Source organism: Aptenodytes forsteri, unplaced genomic scaffold (genome assembly GCF_000699145.1).
Source record: "Aptenodytes forsteri isolate BGI_AS27 unplaced genomic scaffold, ASM69914v1 Scaffold231, whole genome shotgun sequence".
Taxonomy (NCBI): Eukaryota; Metazoa; Chordata; class Aves; order Sphenisciformes; family Spheniscidae; genus Aptenodytes; species Aptenodytes forsteri.
This window is the reverse complement of record NW_008796046.1, coordinates 2967936-2978711: the sequence shown is the minus strand read 5'-3', so window position 1 is coordinate 2978711 and position 10776 is coordinate 2967936. Positions and strand designations below refer to the sequence as shown.

The 10776-nt window shown below is 44.5% G+C and overlaps 1 protein-coding gene across 1 annotated transcript in view; it reads left to right on the top strand.

Moving 5' to 3' along the window:
- The first annotated feature begins 38 nt into the window (after positions 1 to 38).
- Positions 39 to 10776, top strand: part of LOC103904642 (probable asparagine--tRNA ligase, mitochondrial) — a 37113-nt gene continuing 26375 nt past the window's right edge. Inside the window, exon 1 of the mRNA XM_009286141.2 lies at positions 39 to 135. Coding sequence (XP_009284416.1) covers positions 128 to 135 — 8 coding nt within the window. The 5' untranslated portion in view covers positions 39 to 127. The remainder of the gene's footprint in view (positions 136 to 10776) is intronic.

Genomic DNA, 10776 nt, shown 5'->3' with positions numbered 1-10776 from the left:
TAGTCTAACTTCTTGCTCATTTTTTGATTTACAGATGTCAAATGAGGCAAGGGAATCTGCGGAAAAGACCCATTTCTTCAATGTGCCTGCCTTCCTGACAGTTTCTGGCCAGCTCCATTTGGAAGTGATGGCAGGGTGAGCAAAATGAGAAGTTTTTGGCTTGATCTGTGGGATCTTCTCGGTTGGTAATTTTGCTCCATTGGTATCCATTAGGTATCTGCCACATGTGTGCCAGAAATGAATTGAGCAGCAGTGGCTGGATGATGGTGTGAGAGGCCAGCCTAGGCAGGGGAAAATTAGACTGCTTTTTAATTCTGGTCTATGAACTAGTTTTAAATATTAGGAGTCGTCTTCTACTTACCATGGATTGGGAATATTGGATGGAGATGTAATCTTTATGGGAATGACTGTGGGATTGTTGCTAATAACTGTAGTACCTTAAGTGTCTTTTTGTTGTTGTTCACACCTGGCATGTCTCAGCAAGAAAATCTTTTTCATTTTAGCTATTGCATTCCTTTCCTCTTTTCTCCTTTTTTCCCAAGCTTCCTTTTTCTGTCTCCTTCAGTCTTCCTGTGGTGTTTCTTCCTCCTGCCAAGTCTCACTTCTCCTGTTTCATTGCTTTCACACTTGATGCTTTGTTCATTCTAGCCACTAAAGTGATCACAGTCAAATAGTTAATACTGACTTTCATTAAAAAAAAAAAATTATCCTTAAGCTTTTAATGTTAATATTTCACTGAGATAGTTAGGGGTGAAAGCATCAGTCTGTCAGAGAGACAGTTCCCTTTGATTAGGGGGATTGGTCCTCATCTATACTGAATTTTCCCAATAAATTAACTGAATCAGTACATTAAACAGATGGAGTCAAATCAGCACAATCCCTTATTTGAAGGCACAGTTTTCTGAGCGCTTGCAACGTGGGTTCTCCTCAGATGGGGTACTTCAGCCAAATCACTGCCTGCCAGCTGAATGGCTGATAAAGCCTGTCAGAAACCAGGTCTCAGGCAGGTAGCACTGCAGTTGTTTGCCACGTGCCAAGGGGGTTCATCGTGCACTTACAGTGACTTTAAAATCACTTTTAAAGTGACTAGTTACTGTCCAGTGCAAATCTCCTGAAGATGAGAGGGATAAAACCCTAGCTTTAGAAAATGTGAACTTGGAAGATCTGCTTTTTCATGTGGAGGTTCTAACGAGTATTTCTAATAGTATTTGCTGTCCGTGCCTCATATCCAATGTTGAGAACCAAATAATAAATGTTTAGCTGGGTTTTTTTATTTAATCACTGTTGCACAGTTTAATTGGCTGCTGGTAAATAGCTGCAGTGAAATTGTTCAAAGGGCGTTTTGCATATAAATCAAAAGGTATAAATTTCTTCAGAAAGCTGTTTTCTGCCTGGCTTGTTATCTCCGAGAGACAGTGTCTCTTCCCAGACCACCTAGGCGGCTATGGTCTGCTGAAATACTCAAGCTAAAGGTTCTCGACGGACAGGATGTTTCTCATGTGGTGCCCTGGCTGCTGCGACAGAAGCACAGGTCACTTGGCAGCCAAAGGCTGATGCGTCATCTCAGACATTAGCTGGGGAAAGTTAATGAGGAAGAGGTTTGTTTAACTGTAGGGGTGGTGGAGTTCTTGTGTCCCTGAAAGATGATGGGATGACATGCATTTGTACGTGTTAGACTTAATTGACTGGCATGCATTGTGACCTTTATTGAAAGACGTAATTCCACAAATCAAATAAGTCCAAAGAAAAAGTATGGATTGTAATGATTAACTTGAAATACAGCCTCACTCTCTTACATCAGTCTGTTCCCTTTAAATAGTACACAGCCTGCTCTGGGATGGAACAGGAGGCTAAACTGGGCAGATGCAAGACCTGTCTGCTAAATATTTTTTCCATTGATATCACTCAGGTGCACCTTGCTCTCTAAGGATGGGTAAAAAAAAAAATCAATGCTCTTCAGCATGCAGTGCAGTACATTACGTTACAGCTTCATGTTCCTATTTTACAGTAGCGTGTTGTTCTTACGGGTATTTTAAATGGATCCAGTGCCATCTAAATTTAGATAAGCTGTGTTTATTCATGATGGCGTATAGTTGTTCTGTGAACCTGCTCCTTTTATTTTTATTTTATTTAAGCACACTGAGTTTTTGAGGCCTACAGCTCAAGTGGTATTGAATCCCTTCAGTCTTCAAAAATATATCAAGCTCCTTTAGATGCAGAAGCACCATAGTGACTCATCACAGTATTAACCCTCTAGGTACTGTGAAACCCTTTCGATACTCTGAAGGTTTTATTTGTGGTTATCAAGTTGGCCTTACTCTGTGAATGGGACTCCTACGTGATCAAAGAACGTAAATGCATAATAGTAACCAGAGCTGCTTGGCAAATGAATGTGTTTTGATGATGCTTTCAGAGTAGTAAAAAGTGGAAGTTCCTCTCCCCCCGAAACGAAAATGTTCTGGTCTTCCCAATAAACAAAGCAGCCAAAACAGTAAAGATTTATGTGTTTTGGATTTGATCCTGTGAAATTTACCCTTTGTTTTAGCCAGACTAAATTCTTCATGCCCAGAAAAGGAACTATTCTTCAAAAATTCCCTTTAGCTTAAATAAAATGTTGACTTGCTGCAGTCTTAAGGCGTTCAGGAACAACTGGTCCCTGAGAATTTGTGGGAGGACACCAAGGTAGAAATGCTTGGGAGACCCTTCCCCATCCAGTCTTGGCCCATACCCTGTTGTGACTTGCTGTGGGAGTACAGAGACAGATCCTGCAGAAGTCCATTAGAAACCAGGGATGGAGCAGGATAGGTATGAGGGGCAGGGAGGAATTTGTCCATGGGGTTTATGTAGTAGGGAACAGAAAGTCAGCTACTCAGTCATGTCTGTTTGGACTTAGCTTTTAGCTTTACAGACCTCATGAGCAACCTCCAAGCTGTGGTTGGAAAAATCTGGGCAGGAAGAGGTATGGAGAAGACTTACCAGATGTGTCTGGAACTAAGTCGTCTGCTGTCCTTGCTGAGAGTTCATCTGCAGCCCACAGGGTATCATCTGAATACCCGTGCCTGCGTGTTGTCCAGGGCTCAGGGCTCCATTTTATGGCAAGGCTGCTTGGTGCTATTCCTGATTACAGGAGAGAACAGTGAGCCATTTATAATTTGTGAGTTTTTAACCTTTTTCTTTGAGGAAAAGTGGGAAGAGAGGTGTTCCTGTGTTTATTGACTGTCTGCTGTGCTGTGTATGCTTATTATTGAAGGCAAGGTCAGAGAAGTTCATCTTGCCTCTCAGTATGACGCGAACGGCCTAGTTGGCACAACTTCTCATTTCATTGTACTTCATCTTTGCAGTGACGGCATCTAGGTTGACTGCTCAGGGTGTCTGAATCATTGTCAGCTGCTATAAATCTATAGGCTCTTTAAGGTCTCCAGAAAAGTCTTTATTCAGTAATACAGCTCTCCCCTTTAGTCTTCTCAGTTTCAGATGAGTCAGTAACCGATGTATGTGGTAGAAGTTTGTAGGACTGTGTGTGTCCCGATAACTGGTTTTAAATGTCATTGGTTTGCTGTGAAGTCCTTGTGGTATTTCCTCACCCCGTGATCCTCCGGTGAGGATAAAGGCCCCTTTGGGGACCTGAAGTCGGCTGGAGGGTCTGTGACAGCTGAAGATGATTCAGAGGCATACTGGAGATAGCCAAACCCAATTGTTGCCAAGAAGTACAGCTCACTGGCTGTATTAACTCTTTTTTTTTTTTTTTTTCCTCCTTTCACCCGTCTGTACTTCCCACAAGCTCTCTACCTGCTCCTCTCCTTTCAGCCCATCTTGCTAATAGTTTACATCATTGTTTTGCATTGATTTTCCTTGCACCACGTTTGATCCGAGGCACTGTCTGTTCTGCCTTTTGCATCATGAGCTTAACTAAAACTGCTTTTCCTAAAAGCTCTGGGGGCTATCCCCTCCTTAAATCGCAGAATAAGTTCTCTCCTCATTCCTTGCTCTCCCTAGCTCTGTTTCTTTTCTCTTATCAGACCTTCAGTGGGTTTCTCCTCTCTTGTTTGTCTCGCGTTCTCCTGAAGTTCCCTGCAAATGGGTAAAAGGCTCAGGGGCAACCTAATAGCAGCCTACTAGGACCTGCGAGGAGGTTATCAGCAGACAAGCCCACTCTTTGCAATGGTGAACGATAGGAGGACAAGAGACAATGGGGATAAGTTGAAACAAGAGAAATCAGACCTTCAGTGGGTTTCTCCTCTCTTGTTTGTCTCGCGTTCTCCTGAAGTTCCCTGCAAATGGGTAAAAGGCTCAGGGGCAACCTAATAGCAGCCTACTAGGACCTGCGAGGAGGTTATCAGCAGACAAGCCCACTCTTTGCAATGGTGAACGATAGGAGGACAAGAGACAATGGGGATAAGTTGAAACAAGAGAAGTTCTGAGTGGATAGGGGGGGGGGAGAATCACTTAAGAGATCAAGCATTGCGGGGAGAATCACTTAAGAGATCAGTCAAGCATTGGAAAAGATTGCTGAGAGAGACTGTGCACTTTTCATCCTTAGAGGTTTTCAAGACCCAGCTAGATAAAGCCTTGAGCAACCTGGTCTGGCCTTCTCACTGACCCTGCTTTGAGCAGAAGACTGGACCAGCGACCTCCTGAGGTCCCTTCCAGCCTGAATTATTCTGTCCTTCTAAGTTTATTCTTGGTTTCATTCTCATTTTCCTCTCCACCAATCTCATCCACAAGACCATCTTGGTGAATTTTCTCTCTGGTTCACTTTCAGTTCAACATCTCTCCCCAGGACCTGTATTTTTCTGCCTATTTAAAATCTCAGCCTTTCATACTGAAAGGTATCTTTCATCTGCCTGTTAATGTCTAGCTATCAAACTTAGCTTAGTTGAAACATAATTAATCTCATTCCCCTCTCCTCAAGCACATCCCCTTGATTTCTAAACCATCATGGATTTTGCTACTGTTCTGCCTATTCCAGATATTCTCTGCAATCCTGCAACTGGTTTTTCTGGTTGCAGAGAGGCTCTAAAAAAATCTCAGTCATCCAGACCGTTTTAGCTGTGTCTGCCTGAGTTTGTAGAGAGCTGAACGCAGTGAATTTCCTGCTGGTTTCAGAAGATACTGAAATCACACCGATTTCACTTTTAAAATGCCAGTACTTCACTGCTTTTCAAAGCATGGAAGAGATGGAGAGAGAGAGAGCTGTCATTTCGGGTTGGTGTTCAAGAAAACGCTGCAGAGCTGAAGAGAGATGTGTTTGAGCCCGCCTTTCATAAAAGAGGCTTCGTTTTCAGCAGTCTGGCAAATGCAGCTTTAAAATTTGATTCCAAAATTACTTGCTAATGATGGAACAGATTGCATTGTCTTCAAGCAAATATTTGCTCTACATTGTACAATTTTAAATACTTTTGAATGCAGCTGCAGGAATGATGTCCGGTTGTATAACATTCCTGTTGCTAAGAATTAACAAAAATAAGTGTAATTATTTATCTTGGATGCCTGAAAAAAATCTCTGACACTTCTTGCACAACATTTGTTTGAATCTGACTCACAACGCAGGCTCTTATAATTAGCACACTAACTTCCATTAATTAGGCTGACACTTAATTGGAGCTATAAAAAGCAACCCTGACATGTCTGTTTTTAATCAATTACCATATGCTTCAGTCTGGTTCATGGCTGCTGCAGTGATTGTTAATGACTTTGTATTACTGGGAGGCTCAATGCATAAACTTTGTAGGTACAACAGTGAGCCTAGGGTTACTTGGCTGGTTGGAGTTTTATGGTCCGCATGGATATGCTGTTGGTCCTTTCTCCCTCTTGTCATGATTCAACCCCAGATGGCAACTAAGCACCACCCAGCCGCTCGCTCACTCCCCCCCAGTGGGATAGGGGAGAGAATCGGAAGGGTAAGAGTGAGAAAACTTGTGGGTTGAGATAAAGACAGTTTAATAGGTAAAGCAAAAGCTGCGCACGCAAGCAAAGCAAAACAAGGAATTCATTCACTCCTTCCCATGGGCAGGTGTTCAGCCATCCCCAGGAAAGCAGGGCTCCATCACGCGTCACGGTGACTTGGGAAGACAAACACCATCACTCTGAACGTCCCCCCCTTCCTTCTTCTTCCACCAGCTTTATATGCTGAGCATGACGTCACATGGTATGGAATGTCCCTTTGGTCAGTTGGGGTCAGCTGTCCTGGCTGGGTCCTCTCCCAGCTTCTCGTGCCTCCCCCAGCCTGCTCGCTGGTGGGGTGGGGTGAGGGGCAGAAAAGGCCTTGACTGTGTGTCAGCACTGCTCAGCAGTAACGAAAACATCCCTGTGTTATCAACACTGTTTCCAGCAGAAATCCAAAACACAGCCACATACCAGCTACTGTCAAGAAAATTAACTCTGCCCCTGCCAAAACCAGCACACCTGTCTGCTTTTTTGGGAGGGGAGGCAAGTAATTCCCTTGCACAGTGAGTGTGCTGAGAGCAGCTGCAGTTCAGCCATGTCCCTGGGATCCACGCATGAAGGGCTGAGTGCAATCCCAGCAGCATCTTGGACTATGTGCTCTTTATTTTGTCTCCTGACTGTAAAACTCATGTGCAGGTAGCAACAGAAGAACAGGTTTTACGCTTATCTGGTGAAAGGTGTCATCAGCTGAAATTCCTGGTCCTCCTTTTACTAGTGAGCTAACGTAAACCATTCTGTTTCTGTCTTGAATCCACTGCACGGCCTTTTTTCCTTCTCTGAACATTGTCATCCCTGTTTGAAGCAGTAGTAGGTGCCGTAGGATCCGTGTCAGAAGATCCCAGCATCCAGCTTTGTGCAGACCCTTGCAGCTCAGCTTCATGCGTGTGCCCAAACAAAACCGTGAGAGCTGCAGGGGGTTAAGAAACTGTGGCTTTGTGAGTTACAACAGGGCTGTTATAACCCCCTGCCCGCCTGTTCCCCCATACCGTAGTAGCCACATTCATGGTGGCTTCTGCAAACGTGTTTTACTTTACGAGTGAGGCAAGCAAGAAGCCTGCGGGCGGTCTGTTACTGCAGCTCAGCTGACCATCAGTGGCTTACGACGCCATGGCAAACTTGGTTGTTTACGAGAGCGTGAACGTGCCCTGTGTTCAGGCTGCAGCTCCTGCTTCTCAGGGAGCCTCCATGCCCCAAGAATTGGCTCCAGTAGGAGACGTTAAAGCAGGCGGCTCCATCCCTGTTAACTCCCACAGCTTTCCTTAAAATAGATGCACAAATCCAATAGCATGTGCCCTGAATTTCTTCAAGGGTTTGCTTTCGTTACACTGAAGTAGAATATGGATATAGATACTGGTCATAGTCAGCTGGGACATGTTGCATTTAATATAGCTTTTAGTAATTTTTTTTTTTTAGTACAGTTATTTACTTTCTTTAGTTACCGTAGAATTTGAGGCCTTGGGGATTTTAAATAGCTACACCCAAACTTTGAAATGTGGCCCGAACCATGACTCTCTTTGTGCAGTAAAGCACCCACTGATGCAGTTTCTTGCTGTGATTCATATTTGCGGAGTTCGTAGAACCAGTGTCCCTCTGAAAAAAAAAAAAAAATTTTAAAAAAATCCTCTTCATAGCTATTATAATGCAGTTTCTGGAGAACATGTGTTTTTTCCGCTCTGAAAGGAAAAAGACTTAACGCAATTGCTCCCCCCCATGCTGGTAATGTATTTTTATGGCTTAGAGTAGGAGTCACTGGGATGATTAAGTTTTGAAAGAGATCTTTGCTCCCTGTTTTATTTAAATCTTTGAAACATTTTGTACCACTCCTTTGTAGAAGATCTCTGTTAGCTAGGGCATGGGAAATGGTTATTTGTATAAATGCTTAACTACTCTGGTGGCTTTCATCAGCCCAGCTTGAGTTATCATTGCTAATTAGTGGTTTTATTGGCTTTAATTAGAAATAATAATATCAAAACTAGGACAAAACAAGACTCCACTGAGAATAAACTATAAAAGTGTCGCATAAAAGGGTGGAGGACCCAGGCTGATACGATCTTTGAGCCTGGAGCAGAAGACATTGTATGGCTCTGGGTAACTCTGTTTCCTTTGTGTCTCGATTTTCCGCTATTCTCCTGCTGTCTGTAAATTAACGATACAGTGCCTAGGTGGGCTGTGAGGCTTAATAAACAAAGTGCGGGGTGCTTTGCCAGATAATTAGGGTATATGGGTCATGTTGTTAATTATTCAAGTGTGCCTGGATTGTTTTCAAGCAGAGGTGGATGACCTGGGGAGGATCCTTGTCCCATCTTCTTCTTTTCTTGCCGTCGAAGCCGGAGCAGAGGACGTGGCAGGGGGAGAGCCAGTGCCGGCGCATGGCAGGAGGGTGCTGCTGCGCACGCAGCCCTGCGGGCATGGTGGGACTCTGCCCTTTGGAGGTTGCAGCAAGGGAAACTGCTGTGTTGCTTCAGTCTGACTGGCTGGGGGGGAAGTTTGACACTTCCCAGTCCCTGTCTGGGAACTTAGCATTTTTTTTTTAATTTATGTATTTATTTTTGGCTGCTTACAAAAGGAAGTACAGTCCTATCTCGTTGCAGTGTGAATTGAAACCTTACCACTCAGTGCACCAGCTCTGCTGCCCAGGCCTAAGCCTCACATACTGCTATAAAAGCCCTTGTCAAGATGCAGCTTTTCTCATCTGCCCTTCCTCAGAGGGCAGACAGAAGTGGCACGTTCTATGAGGAATCTTTTAAAACTCCTTTTTCTGCTTTTTTTCTGGATAAAATTCAGTGCCCCCCCCACCGCCTTTTCAACAGAAACATGCATTTTCGTTGTGCAAAATCCAAACCACCAAACACTACTAATGGGAGTATTATTTTTACATTGAGGTTAAAAAAACAGGTATTTCTGTCCAACTCTGAGGTTTCATTTTAACACAGCCTACCCAGCTCAAGGATGTAAAACATTCTCCCTCTTCTCCAAACTGCTGGGCACCCATACCTCGCTAGCATCATTAGGAGCCCTGGGTTTCCGGCTCCTCTAAAAACTAGACCCTGGAGGCACTGTATCAGTATGTTTGAATGGTGGTCTCTGTGCGTGTGGTTTCTTGTGTCGGGCCAGAACGTCTTTCAACATACAAATTTCAGCATTCCTGAACAATCCCAGTCATGCTTAGGTCAAGTGCTGCAGCCAACTGGTGTCTCCTGGCAGCTGAGCAAAGTCATCTGCTTGTTTCGATGGAGCAGGCAGGTCCTCCATCCTCAAAATGAATGTGGTCATGCCGGAACAGAGTCGAATTAAATTGGATGGCTCGCTTTATTAATTTCTTCCCTTCCTAAGGGAAAGGACAGCGTGGCTGACAAAGCTAAGCTCCTGGGCTTTAGGGTCACCTTGCTCTCCTTTCCTCCTCTGCTGATATCATGTGGTGTTTTGTCCTTGGGTTAGAAGCTGTTGTTTCTAGATTTTCTTACATTTCAGATTTTGGGGGGTGGGGGGAGGGTGTTGGTGGATGATGGTGGGGGGGAACATACTGCGTTGAAGGGTCACGTGTTGTGTTCATTTAGCATGGCCAAAGATAAGATTTGGCACAAATCACCTTCCAGCTTAGCTCTTCACTGCAGACCTTGTCAGAGTAATCGCTGTATTTGTGTTTATACAGACACCTGTAGTATTTGGGGCTGAGAACAGGGCACGGTACAAATGAATAGCTGTGTGTACTGGTGTGGTTTAGTGCTTAGTCCTGAGTCACAACAACCAGCTTCTGCCTCCAGCTGTGTCACTACTGCGTGGTGTGACCTTGGCATAGGCTGTAAGCTGACTGTGCAGGGATTGCATCTTCTTGATTAATAGCCTTGCTCAGAGTTATATCCCCTTGGTTCAACAGCACAAATAAGTCTTTATTATCCCAGTAGCAGCATGCAGTCCTGGCTCAGAAAAGGAGCACAATCCATTCCTGGTTTGGGAATCATCAGCACAATTAATTATATTTGGATTGCAGTGTAGAATAAGGCCTACAAACATTGCGTGAGTTTAATTAAAAAGATGATTTTAAGCGGCTTTGGGCACAGATACTTTATACTTCTCTATTGTTTTCTATCACTGCCTCAGTAATGAATTGTCAACGAGTTCAAATGAAATGAGCTTTCATTCTGCATGGCGTAAAGCTCTCAAAGGGGGAGAGGTAGCTGCTTCTGAAGAGGGTTTTAGTAGCATGTAAAATAAGGGTGAAAAGGGGAAAGTTTCTCCCTTCCTGGGTGTTCATAGGGTGGAGATCACAAATGCAGCCTGTGCAAGAACAAGCCTGCACCAAGCAGTCGTCTGTGCGGAGGACGGCTGTGCTCCAGCAACGTATCCAAGTGCTGCTGTCTGCGTCCAAAGGGACTCTTGTGAGCCTGTACCTGGAAGGTGGCTAAGCCCTTCGCTGGGCTGGGGCAAGCAAGCTCAGTGTTTTGCAGGATGGGGCCCTGGCTTTTGCAGCGTTTCAGTGTGTCAGAGTGGGTATTCTCTTGGCCTCCACATTAAACTCTCAGATCTTCCCAGAGAACTGGGCAGAGCAAAATACAGTCCCGGAAAGGGAGCAATTAATTAGGTGGCTCTGTGCCTTCTTCTGGTGTCAACCCCGGTAGCGCCTGTGAACAGCATAAATTCACTTGGGCTTGCTGTCCAGAGCTCTGATCTGGGTGAAGCTAACTGCAAAGGGACTTGTTTCAAAGCCTCTCTTGTGTTCTTTGGTAGCACGTACAAGGACAGCATTACAGACATTACTGCTCTGCCTGTAATGGCTAAGGAAAAGGGCTCAACAGATTATTGGGCTTGCTCCCCCCCCCCCCCCTCCCC